Consider the following 24,473-nt stretch of genomic DNA (forward strand, 5'->3'; position numbering starts at 1 on the left):
CAGCCGCTCCTCTTGGGCGCTGCACATGGGCCTTGTGCACGTGAGGCTCTGGCTGCTTAGCAACTGCATAATAGGGATGTCCCAGAAGAACACACCGTCTGTTTAGTCTATAAATGTAAAATATCCAATTTAAATCTGCACAGTACATCCTAAAGAGCACTGGAGCACTCTCTGTTTTTATAATGCCAGGGCTATTTGGCGTTGTCAGAGCAGCACCGCCCCAGCACAGCCGCAGTGCCAGAGGTGCCTGTCAGACTGTGACTGCTCAATGCATTGACCCCTTCATCCAGTGAAAGCTTCCTCTGATTTTCCTCCTGTCCTTCCTGTCCTGTTTTGCTCTGTGGAGAGCATCATCAGCCATGAAATTGTTTCATTTTCAGTCAGTTTAATTAAATATCAATAGTTTGGAAACTAAAAATTTACAGCGTGTGTAAGAAACAAGTGTAAGTTTCAAAGCATGCACAAGCATCACAGTTCTTAAAAAATATGTTTCTTAATCTCAGATGTCTCCTTTTATAATACATTTGCTAAGAAGCTGTAATCCAAATTAGACAGACAAAATACCAGAATGCAAATATATGAAGTCATAGGGATAGCTTTGCTAAACAATTCACATTTCTTTTTTTCTATTCCTTTAAAAATTACTTTTTTTTAGTTCAACTTAAAATGTAATCAGCTGAATGACAAGCACCTTCTAGGTTTCCTCAGAGTAAATAGTTTGGCATGTTAGCTTTTTAGTTTGATCTAGTGAAATGGTAAGTCAGGAGTAGTAAGAAAAGGGAAAATATCATGTGGCTGTGTCTGCTTTTCAGTCAGTGACTGATATCTACATTGGGAGTAGATAGACTACATTTAGCTCAAAAGCTTCCATGAAGAGCATTCTTATGCTGGGAAAAAACCAAACAACAACCAAAAAAAAGTAAATGCAAGGAAAAATAATTTTTAATTAATTATGTTCATTTTTCCTGAAAAAGAGAGTCAAGTGTTTAATCAGCATGATAATTTAAAACGTCACTTAGGTAAAAAAAGCATCCATATTCATGGCCATATAAATTTCTTTCTTCAAATGAAGTTTGTAAATGGATTTGGTCCAAGAGTTTCTATCCACCAGGTAATTATGTTTTAAAACTGTCTCTCCCATAAACAGTCCTGCTGTTTTGTGAACAGACTGACCTATGAGCAGTCAAGCCCAAAACCTCTTTCCAAGTTGCAGAGGTACTGGCAAACTGAAGCAGTTCTGATTGCTTTGCTTTCACATCTACCCAATACAACTGTATAAACTCTTACTACCATTCAGGTTTCTTGATTTCCAGTAATTTCTCCACAGCACTCAGTGCACAACATTCTTGGTTTTACAGGCATCTGAAGGACACCAAGTTCTGCATCTGGAAATCTTTTTTGGTTACTAACCTGAAATACCCATATTTAATCCAGGCTTGCATGAAACTAAAGGAGATTTAGAGACAGAACACAAGAGAATTGGATATTAACGTAATGCTAGGGCCAAAAAAAGGTTTTTTAATGGGTTAAAAGATCCTTACATACTTTTCTGTGCAGTGTTTGAATTGGATTCATTATGTCAGTATGACAGCTGGATTTCACTCCTTTGTTGGGGCATTGACAGACATCCCACCCAGCACCAGCTGGTGGAGAACTGGCCAATGTGGTTATTCACTGCTGCTTTCTCCCATCCCTCTCTTTTCTGTAGCTCCCATTTATCTGCCAGAAGAGCAGGTTGTACTCACCAGCTCTCTGGTCTGCTTCAGACAAATTCAGCTAGGAGCACTACAGAGAACTATCAGTAAGAATGATGGTCCATAACAGGGCAATCATGAGGGGGATCAGGTACAACTTCCACAAGTCTTGGAATTATTCGAACTTCCAACACTGCTGCAGTCTAAAAGCTATTTTGAGAACTTCACACAAAAATAGGTCTTGCTCAGCAAGGTTGGTGAATATAGTGACAATGACATCATTAGTTCTTCTGGACAGAAAATGTTATGGAAATTCAGCATTTCCAAATGTTATTTGTTCCAATTTTGTTACACAAAATATAATTGTACTGGAGAGGCACTGATGTTAATGCAGTACGGTTATGTTAACACAGCATTTGAACTAATGGCACACAGCAACAAGTTTTAGGATCATTCTGAATGACATGTTTAATGTGGAACATCCAGCTTAAAAATCAGAACTGAGTAGCTCTGTAAGTTTTTCCTTGCAGCCTGCTCAGTGATCATCTAATCTTGCCTTCCGTCTGAGGATCTAATTCTTGTGCATTCTCCACGCCTGGGTCACCTTTGATCTTCTGACACTATGAACCATTAATAGTAAGGCTTACACTGTTGACTGCTTTTCTAGTGGTGACTACGTATTCCTTTGATTTAACATAAACTTTGGTTGTAATATATATAGTGCCCTAACAGGGAATATGTCTGCATCACCTCGTCATTGCAGTAATGTAATTTCAACCTGGCAAATTTGCGTTCTTTAAACTTTGCTCTTTAGATGTACTGAGTCAAGTTCAGTGGTATCAGCTGGTCACAATACCATCAAAATTCATTAGAACTGAAGAGATTTTGACAAAATTATTAATTTTGCAATTTTAGCCTGCTATAATGGTGTTTAGTATGAAAACTTGGACCAAGCATTAACTATGTACAAGGAGTATAGTGTTTTTAGACATATGAAATTATTGTTATTAATAATAATAATAATAATCTTTAATCTTCTTGGATTTCATTTATAGAATTAAAGACACTGATTTTAGCAATGCTGTTCTGGGTCTACATCAGAGTAACAGAGTTCCTTGCTGTGTTTTATCTTAGGAAACGATTGTTGGTATTGCCCAAATAAATTGTTCTTTGAGGGCCTCTGCATATTCCCACTGGTAACTCCTAGTGACCTAGGTAGGGTCAAGTTAAGGTATGATTCTGTCTCATATCAGTGTATGAGAAACCTTTCCTGACATGATATTACTGCTGTGTGCATGTAAATGTATATACTTGAGCACATCTCTGGCTGCGCAAGTTGCCATCTTTATGGGTGCTAAGAGAACAGGTTGCTCCATAGAGTATCATTATCTATCTACCAGTTATTGCTTTCTGTAGAGGGATGTACCTCATGATTCTGCACACATAATTTGCCCACAAGCTCATAGACTGGCACTAGAGTCCAGAAGGAACTTGTACCCATCAAAACTGTCTGAAGACTGACGCCCATGTCTACTCCCAGTTATGTCTGTTCCTTCTTATTCTTTGCTCTTTAGGGCACACGAATGTGAAATGCGGATCTCAGAACCCACAGAAACACAGTACTTCAGAGGCTCCAAGAGCATGAAGTTCAGCCTTTGCACTCTGCTGCTTTGGCATGTGAAGTAACCATGTACCTGCAGCCCCTTCTTGACTCAAGGCCATCCTTGGCCACTAACTGCTGTATGGGCATATGCGCAGCGCATGCAGATGCCCGGCCAGAATTTAAGGCCAGATTTAAGAAATATTGCCAGGAATTAACTCCTAAGAATCCAATGTATTCTGCAATAATGTATCCCAACCTTTAAGGAAGGAAAGGTGACAGCAGCCTTGTGAAAATCCATAAGGCTTTGCCAGTCCCAGCTAGAGAGATGAGGAGAAACATCTCTTGTCCTGCAAGTGCAGTCATGTGTTTCTTGCTCTGTCTTTTCAGCCTACACTTTTTTGCTGGTTGTCTGTCCGTGCTGTGATGTCTTGAAGTTGGGATCAGAAGCCCTTGCTGAGGAGCTCAGGGCAGCACCAGGCAGAGCACTGGGCACTACCACTGCTAAGAGCAGCCCATCCTCTTCCAGCTTCTTGTGTGTGCCTCGACAGGGTCAGAGTGTGATTGAAGAGTGAGAGATGCACAACAGCAGAGAAGGCTTGAAATTAAATAGTCTTTGAAGCTTTTTCTTAACTAGTCTCACTCTGGCACAGACTCTTGCCTTAGGGGGGTGTTCCAGTGGAATAGCAATGACCTAAAGCTACTGATCTCCCTAGTGAAACATGCAGGGAGGAAAATTTATCTGGAAAAATAATGATATGAGAATATCTGGGCTGCAAATAAATGTTTGTAAAATATCTACATTAACATTATAAGAATGAGGACTTTAATCTTTTTTCTGACTAAAACTGGAAGGTTTTTTTCTGAAGTACTGAATGCTACACAGAAACAAAAAAGTGGAAAAATCCTGGTGGGTGAGACCTTCATCTCTCCTCTCATTTATTACTAGTACCAATGGAGTAGCTGTCCTAATTAAAAAGAACTTGCCCTTTCAAACAGAGGAGCTGAATTCTGATCCAAATGGCCTTGTAGAAAAGAAATTGGTGAATGAAGTCATTACTCTAATTAACATTTATGCTCCTGATGTTAACAATGTACTTGTAAAAGGGACCAGTAGCATAGACATTACTCTTTAACTATCTAATGGTCTGGCATGGGTGCTGATTTTAATTGCCCTTTGGTTATCAGTTTAGACAGATCTGACAGGGGTAATTGTATTGTAAATAAGACCTCTCAAGAAATTCACTAATGAGCTAATGAATGATAGTTATTTGTGAGGCGAAGCTGATAATGCTTATTTAGACAAATTGTGTATCTATGTGTTCTGTGCTTCACACGTGACCATTCAACAGTAACTAGGTTATAATGTCTTAGCTGTTACTCAATCTACTCCAGAGTTTTAGCTTTCATTTTCCAGGAAGTCCTTGGAAGGTTCTTTCTGTGATTTCTAATTCACAGAACTGTAGTTTGGAGCCCTGCATTTCTATTTGACTTTGTTTATATATTTCTTGTCTCCCTTAGCATAAATCATAATGACAGCCTAATTGGTTTACATTTCTGAAGCAGTTTGAAATGTGAAGTGTTGTGTAAGTGTTCAAGGTTGTTATTGCTTTGTGACTCTTCCCAACCATTTTCTGTCCAGAATGAAAATTAAAGAGAAATTACTTGCCATTTTCAAGAGTAAATATAGTGAATCTTGTCATAAGTAATCACTCAAAGATCACAAAAAAAACCCCCTTTGTTTCACAGATTTGCACTTTTTAAATGCTTGAACTTTGCATTTTCTTCATAACACAGTAAGTCCATTAGCATCAGTGGAAATATTTGATTTATGGTCACGGAAAAGGAGAATCACATCCTTGATGCCTTTGAGAGGAGAGCTTCATGGTGGAATGAAGGTTGTGGAAAACACAGGTCTTCTCTGAAGATTTAGCTATAATTAAAACACTAGGGCATTTGATAAACTTAGAATTTCAGATCATGACATGTTTATTTCAGAGGAGGGATTTGCATAGTTGTAGCAGAATTTTACAGATTGGAATATTCTTATCATTCACAGATGCATAGTGTAGCTAAATAATTTACATATACCAGACTGATTTTTCTTTTTCCATAGAGCACTAACCCTTTCACTTTTTCATAGGACCAGACCGGTGCCTAGTATTAACAGAGAATTTTTATTAAGTGCAATTTTAAAAAAAAATAAAACAAGATAGATGCATTTAATTTTCTTTGTTGCCTCCACTGGCTCACAGGGCAGAGTCAAGTGGTATCCATGACATAGTAGAGAAGTCTTTTACCTCAGAACAGGATTTTAGGATCAGAAATGAAGCAGGCAGGCAGGCAAAACAAGGACAGCCAACAAAAGGTAGCCTGGGGCAACACAGTGTGTCAATGAGAAAGAGAGTGATAAGAAACACTTGGACAGTTGCGCATGTTGGCTTCAATCTGTAATGACTGTGCAGACCACACATCAAAAACATTTGGCTGTCCTTGACAGAGAATGAAAAGAGCACAGATTTTTCAGCTACCTCTTTTTTTTTTTTTTTCCCACAGTGATTCTGGTGAATAGCAGCTCATTTACTTCTGTTTTTATTATTTGTCTAATGGTCTTCAGGCAGTTATTAGATATCATCTTTCAGAGACCAAATGAAAACTCTTCATCTTTTTACAACTGCTCTTTTTTGCTGTTGGTCTGATGGATCTACAAATCTCACTGCTTTAAACAACATTTCTATTGTGTCTTTCTAGTGTAAATTAAGGGCAACCTTGCCACCATCAACTCCAATAACACTTAATTCAGTCAGCAGTGGCAGCTCCTACATTTCTGCAGTACTGGGCATGCAGAGACCTCCATGACTTTGGGACCAAAGTGTTACTTGGTGCCTAAATCCTGTCAGAGTCAATAAATGAGTGGAAAGCACCTACTTTTACCCCACTTTCCCAGCAGTCCTATCCACACTCAGAGATTGAGTCATACCAGTTGGCCAAATGGTAAAATGTCCATGGTGCTTATAACACTTTCTTTACAACTTCTGGCCACCTTCTTGTTTGCCTCATGTCCAAAGAAAAGAATTGATGGAAGGTCAGAGTTTATTTAATGTCTCACCTTGCACTCCCAGTGGTGGCTTAGTTCCTGAATGAAGATGACACTCCATTCCTTCTTTTGGGAGAATGATGTTGTGCAGTTTGTAATTTGTGGGGCCTGATGAAAAGCATGCCAGAATTCCTCATTATACAGCTTAGGAGCAAGAACTAGGAGAAAAGACTCATCAAGCCTGGTCAAGGTTTTTTATTACAAGCTTCAAAACCCTTTCTTTCCCTGTTTTTTTTTGTTTTTATTTTTTCCTGCTAATATGTGATAAACTCACCACAGGCAATATCAATTACTGTCTAATCAGAAATTTTCTGAATTATTAAAAAATAATTAGTTTTTAAACCTTCTTTTTCCTCCCTAGCTTCAAGTTGTGTTTTAACACTGGTAGGTTGTGTGGTTTTAGGACAGGTTCTTGGGGTTGTGGACTGCCTCATCACAGATCTTTATGTAGTAACTGAGCTCTGGAGGAGCTAAAATGTCTTTTTGTAGCACAAGACCTCATTGGCAGTAAAGTAATGGATTAAAACTCCCATGAGAAAGGTAAAGCTCTATATCTCAGTCATCTCAGGAGCAAGGTGGTAGACAGAATAGTGAGGTAAAAAATACCACTTCAGAAAGAGTTATCCCACCAGCTTTAAGGAAAACAGGGAACACAGAGCCTCCATTAAGTGTTAGTTATCACTTAATATTTTGGCTTTATAATTTCAAGTTACCTTAAAAAACACCTGATGATTTGCACTCCTATGGCAAAATAACAACCTGTTAATGAAAACAGAATTTATGTAAATTTTTTCTCTGGGTTGTTTTTTGGGTTTTTTTGTAAGTTTGTTTGTTTATTTTTTGTACCTGGAATCACTGTGAATCTCTGAGAAGTATTTTTATTTATTCTGACAACTCCTTAAAGAAAGACCAATAGGGAATATCTGTTTTATTCATGTCGTGCAAGATGACTATCCAGGACAATCCGCAGATGCCTTTTTAGGCACAAAAGGAAAGGATTCCCTACATACCTCTCCAATTGGCAAGATAACTTTCTCTGGTAGCAGCTTGAATAAATGAATACAAAAACTGATTGACTGCAGGGATCTCTTTTCTTCCTCAGGTTTGAAGAAACTGTCAGATGAAATTAACAGTCTACAGTATCTTCACAAAGTTGTCAAGGCAGTTGGAGACAGATTTCCAGCTATAACACAGAGAAAATGCCACTCTGAAAATGTATAAGGTGTCTATAAACACAGGTTTTAAAATAAGCTTAAAGTCCTATGAAAAAAAAAAATAAAAAGGAGAGCACAGTAGTGATCAAACCGCGGGTGGGGACATTAATCCAGCTTCTTATGTCAGGCAAAAGACAGATCACACAATTCTCATGACTGGAAGACCTCTGCAGTATCATTTTTGAATAAACTTCACCTGGCCCTACACATGGCATTTTCAGATAGATCTGTAGTAACTATGGATTGGTTTAACATATGGGTAATCTCTCAGAAACTTCTGGTATAGTGACTCTATGTTCTTGAAATTCATTCCCATTTTTTAACCAAAGCTTTATCTGAAAATCTTGGCATATCCTTTCCTTCATACCACCTTCTACAGAAATATAGTTAATTTGTACAACTGGAATGCATTTTATTTTTATTATAGGAAGCTTATAATTTTACTCGCCTTTGTTAGAACATCTTTTATTTCTGGAAATTTTTTCTCTTAAAAAATTCTGGGCCAATGCTGCATGCAATAAAGTTCTTAACTACAAGATGAACACTGCATGACATTTGATTCCTTTAGTTCAGTTAATTATTGTAACTTTGCCTATTATTTAGCAGTAGGAAGCTGCTACTATACAGTGAGATGTCTGCAGCAATGTCAGTATCACTCTAGAAAGAATAGTAATTTGCAACAAAATGGCTCTCTGATTTGCATTAATCAGTAATAAATTTCATCTAACATGATTACTTCCCTTAGACTTATATTTTTTCTCTTTTTTAAGCCTTCTGAACCTTCAGAAACATTCATTTCTGTGGCCCAGATTGAACTAGATGAAATTTTGTCTAGAAATGTTCTTAGACTCTTCTCATCTTTCCAGATAATTTGTAAGGGTGTAAAACCATGTAGGCACTACTGTCAAAAGGGAGGGACTCTGCTGCAAGCTGTTCTCTAATATGGTAAAGGATTTTTACTTCTACAAAAATCTTAGCCATAATATGTAAAATATAGAAAGGGAAGCAGAAAATCTTTTCATTTGCTTAGCCTAAATCTTTAAATTAAGGAACAAATAGCATGATTTAGTGTGTTGGTACCTGGATCATTAAGGGTCTGAATCATGTCCTCTAACATTGGAAAGCTTAAATATGTCTGGACCTTCTTTTAAAATAACAACCAAAACTCAACTACACTTCCAGATGTCAATTAAGCTCATCTAAAATCACTACCAGGGCAGATGGGAGGAGTGAGTTCATTGTTTTAGATAGTGAACTTCTAAGCAGGAAAAGTGAAAATAGCTAAAAACCCACTCTCTGTATCACTTAGGGATCATACACATTTGGACACAGCTGATTACTCAAGGGTCCCATCCGCACAACAACAGCCAGTTTACAATAAAAATGATAAGTGTGATGGGAAGAAGTATCTTAGAAATTGTGTTTAGCTGCAGCAAAGAACACACTGTTTAGGAGTTGAACCATGTTTCTTTTCTGGAAAAGCAGAGGTTTCAGATTATATTACTGGTTTTTAGAAGATGAGGTCAGATGACAGAATTGCTTTAAAGTGTGCAGAACCCTATAATACATTACTAATGTATTTATCAAGCTGTATTGTTGCATAGTCTTGTTCCAATAGCCTGCATTCATACCTTTTTGATTTCCACTTTTGAAGTCCAAATTCCATTTTGTATTAATTATTCAATCCTTTCTCTTTGTCCATGATTTTCCTCAAGTATGTAGGAGTAGCCTTTTCAGGATGTCTGTCTAGATTTTACTTCTGGTACACTGTGCTCAGCAGAAGATCAAATTATGAAAGTTAAAGGTCATTTCATATTTTCTGGTGGTTGAGAGATGTGTGATGATGTGCAGTGTGTGGAGCACTCTGCTGCATCTGATAAGCAGTCCTCTCTCTTCTAGGCCATTATCTAAAACTGATGTGTTTTGCTTCTCAGAAAGAAATACAAACTTGAAGAATATTTGGGAGAAATAAGGTCAGGACCTTAATCTTAGAGGAATTTAAAAGCAAGACAGTTCCCTCTGTGTAGCCACCTCCACCTGGACTTAACACAGGATGGTTTATAGTTAATTTATCTGAAAGGTATTTACACCTTCAACCCATGGGATTCCCACATCTGACAGAAGAACTGTTATTTCCCAGCTGTGAGAGATTTAGTGCTCGAGAGGATTGTATCTGTTCACATGGTTTGGTCTTGGTAGAAATTAAAGGGATGATGAATACAGTCCGGGCTGTACCTGATTTTGTAAAGGTGAAATTGTTGTCGACTTGTTTCTTGTACTCTTACATAGAGCTTTAGGTATTAGTCTTGCATATGTGCCAAAATTTGTAGATAGACAATCAGCTAAAAGATTAATTAGCAAAATCTAAGGAATGCAGAGTATTTATAGGATAAAGCCACCCTAGTACTTAAAAAGGTGGGAGAGAAAAAAAGAATAATTAAAAGGAAAAGCAGCTATGTAAAATGGAACTATGGAAACAGTGATGAAGAAAATTTAGAAGTTTGAACTCTCTGAAATACACTAAAGTGTGAAGTGGGATCTCTGAGGAAAATATATTTTTAAAAATGAAAACCAGCTTATATATGCCTTAATTTGGGGGTCTTCAAAATTTTCAAAATCAGACCATGCCCTATGCATATCTGCTTTACTCTATCACCACCTTATTGTTATGAAAATTCATTGCTGATATTTATCTTGAAAAATACCAATTAGGAAATAAAAAACAAACTTGTATATCCTTTCTTATAAAGTCTGTCCCAGTCTGTATGGATGGGAAAGAGATGCTCTCATTGGGGGCCGTTGGTGTCCAACAGTAAGAGAACAGCAGTTTTGTCATGTTGGAGGGTTTGACAGCCCATCTTGTCTCCATCGCTGTATTTGTGAATTTAGAAACTTCCTCCGCTACTGCATTCATTGGGGGCCAGAACACTCTTGGGCAAAGATCCACAGCTATAATTAGTGACTTAATTTTAATGTAGATGAATAGACAATCCTGAAGCCAGTTATTAAAATGTCATTTCTTGACACAGAAGTTAACATATTTGCCTAATGTCTGTCACCAGAAGCTGCAGAGACCAACCCAAATGAGAATTAGCCTGGGGAAGAGGCACAGCAACACAAGGCATCAAATGTCCCCCTGCCCCTGGGAAACAGTCCATAGCCCCTGCCAGAAAATGCTGAAGTGTTGCTTGGGAATGCACAGGCAATAACTCTGACCTCTCTGTTCTAGCAGAATCCTGGGATGTCCAGAAAGTATTTCTTTCAAGTAACTTGATTTATAGCTGAAGCCCAATGCAGTTAGGAAATGGAAAGGGGAGAAAAAACAGACTTTGTAACAAGTAGCTCTGGGGATGTCGATATCCAGCAAGTACGGAATTAGTTCTGTGTATCATGTGTAACTCATTCAGACAGCACTCCCAAAGTAAATAAATTTTAATCTTTATTTTCAATTCAGAATTTAATTTAACAGCAAGGTTCAGAGACCTAAGAAATCTGGATTCAAAGGCTTAATTAGTAAAAAAAGAGCAAAGACATTTCTGGGACCTTCAGTCTTCTAAAAGAAATTAAAAGTAGCCACCAAGATCATAGTAAAAGTAAAACTTTTCTTGTGAATATTTCAGAGAACACAATAGAAGTTAAACGCTGCTGTTTAAAAACATAATTGTGAATCTATATTTAGTAACTTTTTTTTTCTCTAAATTCTGGGAGATATGATCTACAAACTTTCCTATTTCTTTACCATTTTAAGAACACAACCATGAGTAAAAATAAAACCAACATAAATCTAAAATCTAAACACTTCAGAAGGCTTCATTTTTTAATTTCACTTTTTTTTGGAGTCACAAGAAGTGTTCTGCAACTTCAATCCATCAAGCAGCTTCGCAAAACCATCATGAAAATGTATGAACCCAAGAACACCCAACCTTACAGCAATGATTAAAAAAACCCCCTAATTATAGTATAGTCACCCGTCAAAATAAATTACTCAGGGTGAGTGGGTGAAAAGAAGTTTGCTAGACTTCCTTAAGGAGGAGATAATTGTCTTGGATTTTGTTAAAATACATCACTAATTATATTTTAACAAAGTCTATGTACTCTTTTCCTCTTTAGGAATTTTATAAGATGGTTGTAAGAATACAGAGAAGCGGATTTTCCAGTTTTAGGCTATTCTATCCTTCTGTGCTTTTACTGCAGAGCAAAACAGGCATACGAAATAAGAATACAGAGAAGCGAATTTTCCAGTTTTAGGCTATTCTATCCTGTGCTTTTACTGCAGAGCAAAACAGGCATACAAAAAATACTCTAAATTACATATATAGATGATCAGAAATGTTAGAATAAAGTGATTTCACAATAAGATTGTAATTGATTGGACATACCTCTGTGGCAAAGTGATGTGTGTGCACAGTGAAGTGAAAGCACAGTGATACCAACATTCTTGGTTCATGGAAGTCCATAGAACATGCATTTAAGAATTTCTTCCTGTCTTTGACATCCATTGCCCACAAATGATGCTCAAGTGTTTGAATCACCATCCCTGAAAATGTTCAGTAAACTTGTATTTGTGGCACTTAGGGACATGGTTAGAGGTGAATATGGCAGTGCTGTGTTAACAGTTACATTGATGATCTTAGAGGTCCTTTCCAGTCTTAACAATTGCATGGTTTAATACCAAATCCTTCAAAGAAGATGTCTGCAATACCTATTCCTAGGCTATATTGTCCAGGAAAACTTCACCCAAAATTTGAAAGACTACCAAACTCACATGGTTTTACCCTGCTGGTTATACTGCCAGTGTGTTGGGCCTGTCCTAAACAATACCAAAGCCATGAGCTTGTTTTCTTGCTATCTTCTGGAGGTTAACAGAAAGCCACACTTAAACTTACATGCCAAGAATGCACAGTGTGGACTCTACAGCAGCAGACATCAACTTGATGTGCCAGGGCTTGTAGGCTGGGGTTATTATAGAAGGAGATATTTTTTTAGTCACTTCCTGGAAAATGATTGCTCTACTTAATTCCAATAAAACACTCCATCAGTTAAACACTTAGAATGAATATAGACCATAATAGTTCATTTGCAGACTCCAAAGCAGGTTAAGTTAAAAAAAAAAAAACGAACAAATATCTTGTTATGAAAAGATCATTGATTTTCATAGAATCATGGAATAGTTTTAGTTGGAAAGGATGGTCCAACTCCCTTAGTCCAACCCTCTTCAGTAAGCAGGGACATCTTCAGCTAGATCAGGTTCCTCACAGCCTTGTCCAAGTTGACCTTAAATGTTTCCAGGTGTGGGGCATCTATTACTTCTCTGGAAAACTTCCAGTGTTTCTACATCCTTACAATAGGAAAATGTCTTCCTTATTATCAAGTCTGAATCTACCCTCTTTAAAACCATTATCCCTCGTCCTATTGCAACAGGTTTTTCTAAAAAGTCATCTTTTTAAGCCTCCTTTAGATACTGACTGGCCATAATACGGTCTCCCTGGAGTCCTCTCTTCTCTAGGATAAATAAACCCAACTCTCAGCCTGTCCTCACAGGAGTGGTGCATCATTTTTGTGTCACTCGTCTGGACTTGCTCCAATGGGTCCATGTCTTTCTTATGCCAAGAATCCCACAGGTGGGTGCAGCACTGCAGATCTGGTCTCAGGACAGCAGAGCAGAGAGACAGGATCCCCTCCCTTGTCCTTCTGGCCACACTGCTTTGGATGCAGCCCAGGATACAGTTGGTTTTCTGGGCTGTGAGCGCTCATTGCCAGGTCATGTCCAGATTTTCTCCCATCAGCACCTCCAAGTCCTTCTTGGCAGGGCTGCTCTCGATCTGTTCATCCCCCACCTGTGCTGACACTGGGGTTGTCACACCCCAGGTGCAGCACCTTGCAGTTGGTCTTGTTAAACCTCATGAGATTCCCATGGCCCACTTCTGAAACTTGTCCAGGTCCCTTTGGATGGCTTCCTGCTCTTCAGGTGTACCAACCAAACCACTCAGTTTGATGTCATCTGCAAACGTGCTGAGAGTACACACAGTCCCACTGGTGGTGTCACTGATGAAGATATTAAACACTATTTTTCCCAATATGGACACCTGAGGGACACCAGTTGTCACCAGTCTTCATCTGGATACTGATTGTAAACAGACATAAATCATGAACAGATGCTTCTTGTTGCATGCAGTTGGCTTCTAGTCATAAATTCAGCCATCTTCTTTTAATCAAATTATAAAATATTCATATTTGTTCACATTATTATTTCATAGAAAATTAAGCTAATTTCTGCCTACCTAAAACTCTAATACCATTGTAATAATTACTAATACCACTGTATTCTATTACATTTCCATATGTATCTGTTTGTAAACTGTTAAAATATCAAATGTAACTCAAATCTAGGCAGCAATTAGATTTCAGAGTACTTCCCCTTAGTTTATTATCAGCAGTCAGTGATCACAAAAGCAAATATGTAGAGGTTTAACATTCGTCATAACATTTCAGTTGTTCTCATAACTGAAAAATAAGGTTTGTCCTTCATTTCCTAGAGTTGTGGCTGACTCACACAATTTTGACTGATACTTCAGCAATTCAAAGCTGTATAAACAAAAAAGACAGATCAATCTAAATGAGGGTGCTGAATAAGCAGAGGCAGGTGTGTATTTGTAGCTGGGTATTGTTTCATCTCGCTCTAAAAATAAGTGTGAAAAGGAATGTGTCTCTGCTCTGGGCTCAGAAAGTGAGTCACACCATAGCTGGAAGTATTCATCCTAAAAGCTTCTGGCTCTGGCACACCTCTTGTTTTCTCTCTGGTTGTTCATTTTTACTATATTTTCCTAATTCCTCATCAGTGTTTTAACTTTTCATGATACATTTTTAAACTAGAGTTTTTAATTTCTCTTGTGAGATCAGTGGAGCTTCAGGAGCAAAGGGTGCTCTCAGCAATGGTCCCCTTTCTCCACAATGTGGTGGCTCAGGCTGGCCTGACCCAGGAGCTAAAGGAGCACCTCCTCCTCCAGAGCCTGGAGTGCAGACCTGGCACAAAGCCCTTCCTCTCCCTTCTCTGTCCAGAAGGACAGCAAGAGGACATCTCCACTCTATGCTGCATTTTGCATCTTTCCTGACAGAAAGGGAGAGAGACTGGGAAGGCCAGGCAGAGGAAAATGCGTGTAGGTCAGTTGCTGCAATGGAGCACAAAGAAAAGCATGACATGGACACACATTTATAACTGTGCCCAGTAGCTGGGATCACTGGGTGTTAAGGACATCAATATCAGCACTGTCAGTAAATCTGAGTCTTGTTATCATTTCAGCATGAGGATTTTTCTGCTTCTTTACTACTACCCAAGTGCTCTTTTTTTCTTCCTCAAAGGCTTACTTTTTCTCAGGAAGCTAGGATATTGCTACATCATCAAACATTTTATCGATAAAATAAAAGTCTTACTACCTCCTGACACAGGTGAACTAAAGTTAAGAAAAAAAATAACCTGTTTCCTCCTCCTTATTTCCTCATTTTTCTGCTTCTTGTGACTTTCTGACTTCCTGATCTGGTTTCTGCCATCAGAGCAAGCCTACCTATTAATTTGTCTGACTCTTCCTTGTAGACTCAGGGTTCTGATCAGGGTTCATGCAGCTCAGGGGTGGCAAGGGACACTCGGTAATTGTCACTGTGCCATGGCTTCCAAGCCGCTTTGGCAACCAAGTCAAATAGGTTAGGCCAGACCATCTTCAGCATTCAGCTGCACTCAGAAGCAGCTGGAAGCACTGAAGCAATCAGGAGCAGCAGCCAGATGGATTCAGCAGAGGCGCTTTTTCTGCACTGCCTCTCTGCACAGAGGCTTTGATTCAGGCCCAGCACGAAGACCTTCACTTAGGCTTCAAGTGACCTCTTGACTATGCAGGGGTGGCAGGTAAGTATACAGACATTTTTTTAAGTACAACAAGGTGGAACCTGAGTAGTAGAGCAGCTGCACTTAGTCAAATGGAGGGAAAATGTCTCTACTACTGCCCCTTGGTGGATCACAGAATCACCCAGATTGGAAGAGACCTGTGAGATGTTAAGGCATAAAATGCAAGAAGAGGGAAGGTATGCAGAGCTACTTTCTGCACTCTACCAATCTGATTGTATGGAGCTCTTGATTCAGAACTTGTACCTTTCCATTTAATAGGCTTTCATGGTCTTCTCTTCTGTGACTTTGTATAATTGCTTTTTGACTGCATTTATGATACTGGCAGCATCTGACAGTGAATGCTCCTATTCTCTTATGCTGTGAAAAAAAAAAAAACAAACCAAAAAAAAAAAAAAACCACTTCTTTTACTTGTTTTAAACCTGCTAATTTTATTGGACATTCTCTTGTTCTGAAGTAGTGGGAAGCTAAGCATCCATTCATTGATTTTCTAGGCACTTTCCCAGGGTTGTCTGTTTTTATACATATCTGCCATATCCCCCTTCAGTTGTCCCATTTCCAAGCTGAAAACTCAAAATCAATTTAAGTGGTTCCAAGCTTTAATTGCCCTTCTTTAGTTCCCCCATGTAATTTTTGAGAGGCAAGTACTAGAACAGCAGGCAGTATACAAAAAAGAGGGTGCTATGTGGTTTTGTATAGTGCTGTAAAGGTGTTATCTGGTTTGTGCTCCATTCATTTTTTAAAAAAAAACTCCTAACTGCTGGTTTTTCTGACTGCCAATGAGCATGGGATTTATGTTTTCTTCTAGTATGTTTTCTTTCTTTCTTTCTTTCTTTTTATTTATTTTCTTTTTGCTTTTTTAATTTTTTTCTTGTTTTCTTTTTTCTGCTTTTCTATTTTTTATTTTTTCTTTTTTTTTTTCTTTTTAATAATTATTTTTTTAAAATTTATTTCTTTTTATTTATTTTCTTTTTTCTTTTTTATTTTTTCTTGTTTTCTTTTTTCCGCTTTTCTATTTTTTCTTTTGTCTTTCTTTTTAATAATTATTTTTTTAAAATTTACTACAATTGAAATTGTTTATTTGGTGCTCCTTTTTATACCTATAGGAAAATGAATTTCAATACCTCATGATTAGTGTTTCAACAATAACCTATTGAATGCTTCCCCTTGCTCAGGGAAGATGAAAAGATATCAAAGATTTTTGAAATTTAATGGCAACAAAAGTTATGATTTTTAAACATTTTGTCTCTATATTATGCCTAGATATGACATTTGCCAAGGTTTTGTTAGAGTGTCCCATCATCTCTAATCTCCCAAATCTTAACTAAGGAATTTCAAGACACTGAGAATCTATACTTGATAAAAGATACAGTTTACATTGATTCTAATTTTTCTGTAATGGAACATTGCTCTTCATTGAAATGGCTGGATCTCTCACTCTATGTATTTTTTCCATTGGACTTTAACTAATTTTTTAATTACATGCTGATTGTATCACTATGTGTATAATTTCTTATTTTTATTTGCATTGTTTGTGCATATTTTTGAATTAAAGGCATAGATCAATAAGTAGCTAGCAATAAATAACTTAAAACTCACTTTTTAGTCAATGGTTACTGGATCATAAAGCACATAAAGTTTTATGTTGTAGGACACAAGTTGGAAATTATACATTTTCAGTTTGAAATCGAATGAGTTAAATCCTCTTTGGCCCCTGATCTTATATGTGCAATTTTTTCTTATATTTTTTATATATGTAATATTCATAGATTTTTTTGTGTGTATGAATTTTTTCTCTGTCTCTCACTAATGCATACAGTCAAAGTGAAAAGGTGTCTAATATTTTAAAATAACATGAGAGCATCCTTCAGTTAAAACACCTCATCTACTATTCAGGATATTAGCATTACTGCTAATTATTACTGCACTCAATTTTGTATGACAATGACAAAACTAAGAACAAAGGAAAAAAAACCCAAGGTACTGTGCTTTAGTTTCACAGTTTGTGTCACACTAGTACAATATCCCTGGGATAAATCTTCTGATATTTATGGAATCAGTAGAAATCGGTGCATATTTGACAAGTTTTGTCAAGCTTAAGGCTTGTGAGGCACTGATTGAAACTGGTAAAATGGCTTAGGCCAGGGAGCTTCATTATTGAGGAATCCTTTTTCCAAAGTATGTGATATTACAGACACACAGTCCCACCAATAAAGGTAACATGGTCTCAAAAGCAGACTTCCAACTAAGCACTGTTGGTTTCCAGATACTCTCAAAACAGCCTGTATTGTCAGAGCATAGAAATTTGACTGCAAATGGATCTGGTCTTGACATTTTTTGGAGGTACAGTTCTGTGAGTGGATCAATGTAGATTTCCTTTTTCCTCTTTAGACCCCAAATCCTGCTCCCCTGCTTTAACTCACACTCAGGGAGCTCCCACTGTCACCCCTACAGAGCCACATCTCATTGCCCTGCTGGGGCTCTTGGTTAAACCTGCTGCCATCTCACAAAATCCTAAGAAAATCTGCAGTGAGTCACAGTTTCATTCAAACATGCCTACGTCCAGAGTGATTATGAGTGTCATTTAACATAGTACATTTTTACTGTGAATTACAATTACAGAAACATCTGTTATTAATATTGTTTTGCCAAACTGCTGTGAAAAAATAACTGAGTATTCAGCAGTTGCAAGGCTGTCCAGTTACTTACCTGTTCTGAGGTGTTCATGTGGCTGAACATAGCAAGTCTTTGGAAACACACAGAAGTACAGGTGCCAGTAATAATTTTTACTCTACCTGCAAAATGTATGATGGTTTGTTGTGCATGTATAACATCTGCATTTATTTTTGTCATGTCAATGTCATGCCTATGTGTGCTCACAATAATATTGTCATATTGTCATAATATTGTCATATTATTTATTTTTCTTTCTAGTAAGTACATGCTTTAAAAATATTATTAATATGTTACTGATCTATTTTTAACCATATTTTTAATGAAACATTTGTGTATCAGCAAGACACTAATTTTGAGATCAGATGTGATAGAAATGCAAACATACAGATATTGATAGATAAAATGGGACTGTGGTCCATCTAATTTAATAATCCTTCTGACAGAAAATAGATGGCTCAGAGGAAGTCGCCAGAAATTTCAGGAGACACAAATAGAGGGTAATCTGTCAGCCACCTTAAGTCTCTTTGGAATTCCTTAGTACTTTGAGATAATGTTAAGCCCTAAAGAATAAGGTTTCAACCTTATTTCCAAAGGTTTCTTTGAAAATATATTAGCATTAACTATTACTAATTTTGAAATCATGAATAGCAAAAATTTCACAAATATGAAATACAAGATACTGAAAGTGTTACTGAAAACTGCAAATCTCTGAATCGTCGGATGATTGGATTTACTTTCTAAGCAGGTGAGATAATTTGAGGGAGTGAAAATGACATAGCATAATAAATGATCAATATTCTCATCATAATTTTGATCCTTGAGAAACTCTTGTTTTATGGTATAAATGTTGCAAAACTAATTTGTCGTAATTAATGATTTGAAATAAGAGAACAGCTCCGGTATGCTACTACTTGGTCAGGTATTTGGATGAGAGGAATGTAAACTTAACCTGTTATAGTTTCAGAAATTGCCAATAAGATACTTGTTTGTGAGCATGATTGGATCAATTATGCTACCACAAAGAAAATTTTTTGCCATTTCATGGAAGGTAAACATTTGATTTTGGCGAAAACATTTTGAACTATTCTTTATTTTAGCTGATGAGCCAGATCCTACCTCGCACATCCATTAATCTGAGACAAAAGAAGCAGCAGCAGCCTGTGTATTTCTGCAATCTTATATTATTCTTTTTCCTCTCTTTCCAGACAACTATTACGGCACTCCAAAGCCTCCAGCAGAACCGGCTCCGTTGCTGTTAAATGTGACAGACCAGATCCTCCCAGGTGCCACTCCCGGGGCTGAAGGCAAACGGAAAAGGAATAAATCTGTGAGCAATATGGAGAAGACAGGCATTGAACCACCAGAGGAGGAAGAGGAAGAAAGACCTGTGGTCAATGGCAATGACGTGACAGTAACACCAGGTCTGTTCTTCCTTCTTTCTTTGCAGTGAGTTTCTGTTATTCAGAATCCTCAGTTCCCTCCTTCTGCAGTGAGAATGTGCATGTTCAGGTAAGGATGTTCTTGCAAGAGGGAAAGGCAGGAATCCTGAATATTAGGATTTCTCTGAAGCCTAAAATAATTACTTAACCTCTATTTTGGGGAGTCATCTCACTTACCTCAGCTAGTGTAAAGATTTCTGTCTCTGAACTACTCTCTTTGAACCCTCTTCATAGACCAAAGAGAAAAATACCATCTTTCTGAGCATGGATTGTGACCTGGTTTAGATTTCTATGTTAGGAAATCATTCACAAGTGCCTGTTCCTCTCTGTTGACTATAGAGGGAGTCTAGAGAACTGCAATTTGTTCAGATAAATAGTCTCTGTGGTTTAGGTATTTTTATTCTCAATGGTGATGCTCACAAGATTTTTCAGCACTTTATGACATGAAATTTTGTAAATTGTCATGAAGACTTAGCAATATAATGGAAGACTAAAGTCACGATATTAACAAAGGTGTGGCAGTGCCATTAAAACTTACCTGGCAATACCATCTGGAGGACACTTTTCAGGAATGTTTCAGAGCCTGCGTAAATCTGATAAGGGTTTCAGATATCAAGTCCTAAAAAACAAATGTTGATTTACTTCTTGGATCATAATACTTCAGAAAAAAAAAAGGGGGTTCTGGGTAGTGACTGGTATCTTGAGTGAAAGCACTCCAGCCTATTCTGAAGCAGGTAATCAGTTTCCCCCTCCACCTCTCAGCAAGACAATATTTTACTGAACTTAATAATTCTTATCCTGAAACAGAATTTAAGAAATTATTTTGTTATTGTTTTTTGTAGAAAATTAAAGAAATCAAATTTTTATATCTCTGAGAAATATTGCTGTGAATCCTTTCTGACAAAGTTAGAAACTCAGATTGTTGAATTAGAAGTCTAGGGACAATCACACAGATGAGAAGATAAAATGAAATATTGTAAGGTCTCTAAATGTACAGGTTACTGTGGAAGAAAAAATCTATTACCTAATCTTCTAAGCTCTGTAGAAGGGTTTTCATATTGCAAAGTCTATATATACCCTTTTAATTCCTGCTTCATTACAAAGTATACTGAATTTGATATTTTTCCATCCAGGATGATTTTGCCACATGCTTTTCCTTAGCTGCTGCCTAACATAACATATAAGGGAAAATTCCTATGCAGAACCCATCCCCATCTACCAGGGGTATCCAGGAGCAGTGGAGTGAGAGTGGGTCTGGTTCTTCCCCTTGGCTCTCCAGAGGGCTGCAGGATTGCTCCCTTGCCACTGCCACCACATGCTGCACAAGCCTTGCTCATCCCTTCCACACAAGATTGCATCTGTTGGCATTGCTCTGGCACTTAGTGCCCTTCCTACACAGCTAAGCAGGAGAGGATGGAGCTCCTAACATCAGCACTGCCGCTGTTGCCAGGATACTTCCACAGTGAAAGAGGCAAAGGCAGGATTTGGTCTCCGATGTGTATTGTAGAAATCATTAGAAAGATCATTCTTTGTAGTTATTCGAAATGTGCCACATAAGAGACCATTGCTGAGGAGCAATTTCCAGGACAATATGTTTCAGCTCCAACTGGATCAAGAGGCAATATTTACCTGCGTTTTTCCTTGAATTCTACACCTATAATATGCTTCTCCCAGGAAAATTCTGTGTGAACAATGACTAGGCAGCACGCAAGAAGCAGGCGCTGGCATGTGCTGTGTAACAAAATGAAATACACGAGCATGGGTGTAAGGCAGCCCACCCCTGTTTCCCCCTCCTCTCCCTGCCAGAGTAAATCCTATTGGTGTGGCCAGCAGAACAAGCAGTGCCTGTGTTGGCTCTCATGGTTTTATAAGCAGTGTTTTGTTGTTCAGTTACACTGATTGAGGACTTTGGGGATTGTAGCAAAGCAGCTCTGTACATACATGCTGCGTTGCCTTTGTTGGGCAGTGTGGCTCCCACAGACCCTGTTAGTGCAGTCATTTTCTCTGTCAGCTGGCAGAGGCTTAGTCACCTCTAAAATGTCAGTGCATTTGCAGTTTGTGTCTTTAAACAATCAGGAAAACCAGAATATTTTAATTATTTCTTTTTAAACTCCTGGTGGAGAGAACATTTTAATTTTGATAAAGAATCAGCAAAAGTAGGACATTTGTTATTGCCAATTCTTTTAGTAAGAGTGTTCTATTTTAAATACTTCACTTCCAGGAGGAGGCTTTTATTAATTATAAGGCTCCTGGGACATCTGAAACATTGATTCATTTTTTATAGATGCTCAGCAATTTAATGGCTTATTAACTGCATATCTGAGCCTGTCAACTCAAGTACCTCTCTAACACATAGGACCATGAGGTTGAAATAGTAACAGATCTAACATGATTCTGAAGAAAAAAACTCCATCCTTATCAGACCAATTAAGTGATATCTGTGGTTACAGAGATCTTTGTGCTTTTGATCTGAATTTTCAGGCAACTTTTCAGTGTCTGTTGGCATAATCTGTGCAAGTGTTGAGCTTTAGCAATCTTTCATTAACACCTTCCATCTGCCTTGCTTCACGTCCATCAGATTTCCCTGACAGTTGTATATGGACAAAGTGACCATAATTATCTGCCCAATATGTTTATTCTTTCTGATTTGTGTCACCTGCCCTCAGCCCAGAAGCCACAAGGAATCCTTCTCAGTGCTTTGGTAGGGGACTTTTGGCCCTTTTAGGATGGAGCCCTCTCAGTCCTTCATCCTGGATCAAGTTCTCTCAGGACAAAACAGTATAATTTGGGAGATGGGATTTATATCATCCAGCTTTAGTAATTTATATGCCTAAATGTCTACCTTTTTTCTTTGAGCAATTTGTCTCTGCTCTGTTGATATAAAATAAGAAGAAAAAAGAAATTTCTAAGTGTAAGAGATCATAGCTGTTTTAGATATACATTTTAGGGGATCACCTCTACAATTTAGAATTATTAATTCATCCTACATATACAGAAGAGCTTAAATAGCTAAATTTAAGTGAAGAATCTTACTGTTTGCCAAGAAATATGTGGGAGATATAATCTATAGATTAACTGTGAGAATGGGCAAGTCTAGACTTAGTATTGAGTTTCTTATGTTTAGTGGAATTGTCCACATTACTGAGTGAGAGATATTGCACCTCAGAAGACTTCCCTGACAGACACTGTGTTGAAATTAATGATTTCTGCAAAACTGATGCTTTGACCAAAGAGATAAAAAGAGTCTTGATCAAATAGTAAGCAGAAACTTGTCAGACATTCAGCAGTTTTTACTGCTGTCACTGTTAATGTCTGCAACGGATTGAGTCGGTCTCCTTTACCACCAGCATCAGTATTTTTGACACTGCATTGGTCATGTCACATTTGCTTTCCACTGCTGACTGACGAAGTTTATCATCCAAACTCCAGAAGAATCACTTTAACATTGAAAGCATGCTCATGTATGTGTATTATTCTGGCAGTACTTGAGCAATGATAAGTTGCACCCAGAGAATGAAGTTCTGTCAGGCTAAAATTAATTGAGGCGTAAGATATAACATAAAGTTTCAAAATTATCATTCCAGGCCTTAGGAATGAACAGAAGACCAGAGTCCCAGTGCCATCAATCACTATGCAAGTTGCATTAGACCCAGGCAACTTGTTGAGTTTATTGTTTTATTCTTACACAGCAAAGACAGCCAGAGGCATGAAAACAACATACAAAACTTCCAAAACCACACACATTTAAAATACACACAAAATTTAAAAGCACACAAAAGTTGGTATCCACTGATTTTTCTAGGTTCTTTAAACTCAATTTATCACAACTAAGTCACAGCCTGTGACCCACAGAATACCCTGAGCTCCAGCTCTATGGGAAAGGGAGAAACTCCAAGACTGCAAGGTTATATCTTTACAAGAAAATACATTCCCACATATTGGCAAACATGAGTTAAACTACTCTTGTATTCAACAGTTATTTTAAAATTATGGACTCTTTCCTGTACAGAATTTACGAAATTAGCCATTTGATACAATAAGGGTATCAAGATACAAAATATTTTTATTCACTACTGCTAAAAACACGCCGCAAATTGGTTATTTTGGATGAAGACACTAAGTTTTTGAACTTCTCTGCATCAATAATCTGCAGCATTAAAATAAAGGAATAAAGTGACAAGGTCCTCCTGCATGTTTAGATGGCAAGTTTTAAGAATTAGACTGTAAATAATATAAACAGTTTTCCCTTTTTTTTTCTGTCATCATTATGGCTGGGCTTTGTTGATATAGTTATTGAAAATCATGAATCTGACCCCTTCAGACCTGTTGAAAATAAGATCTTGAGGAAGAACACATATTAGAGATACGGCAAAATCCCAGGACACAGCAGTGTCACCACATCTGTGCCCTACCAAATGCATTGGCTGATCAATAGTCATTGTGTGTGATTCATCTCTGCCCCAAATGAATTTGTTCTGCTGTGCTCATACCTGCCATGTGATCTTTGTCTTATATTCAGTTTAATCTGCATGTCTTCCTTCCTGTGGTAGAGGTGTGATCAAGGCTGTAGCCAGCCTCAGGAATACAACTCACAGATCTGTTAATAATGCCTGAAGTAGATGAGGACTTTTGCTTTGCAGAGATAAGAACAAAACACCCCAGAAATTATTCTGTGATTATTACATTGTCCTATTCTCAGGGGAAGTGGGGACCATACATCATCTTTGCTTTGCAGGAAGCTTTTACATATTTGAAAATGCTACAGATAGATTCATGTTTCCAAACAGCATAAAATGATTGTAATTGCACATAGTTCAATCATGAGTTAAGATTTACCAACATGAACTGCATGTGGATG

At 37.6% G+C, this 24,473-nt stretch overlaps 1 protein-coding gene across 12 annotated transcripts in view; it reads left to right on the top strand.

Moving 5' to 3' along the window:
- MAGI2 (membrane associated guanylate kinase, WW and PDZ domain containing 2) overlaps positions 1 to 24,473 on the top strand; it is a 702,519-nt gene that overhangs the window by 441,552 nt on the left and 236,494 nt on the right. For 11 of the 12 annotated variants that reach the window (XM_039723674.1, XM_039723678.1, XM_039723676.1 and 8 more), the window contains one exon: positions 19,382 to 19,597. In XM_039723674.1, coding sequence (XP_039579608.1) covers positions 19,382 to 19,597 — 216 coding nt within the window. Of the gene's footprint in view, positions 1 to 15,437; positions 15,503 to 19,381; positions 19,598 to 24,473 lie in introns of those variants that run through there. The other variant, XM_039723683.1, reaches the window with a different exon arrangement.

The sequence above is a fragment of the Passer montanus genome, unplaced genomic scaffold (genome assembly GCF_014805655.1).
Source record: "Passer montanus isolate IOZ18808 unplaced genomic scaffold, ASM1480565v1 scaffold50, whole genome shotgun sequence".
NCBI lineage: Eukaryota > Metazoa > Chordata > Aves > Passeriformes > Passeridae > Passer > Passer montanus.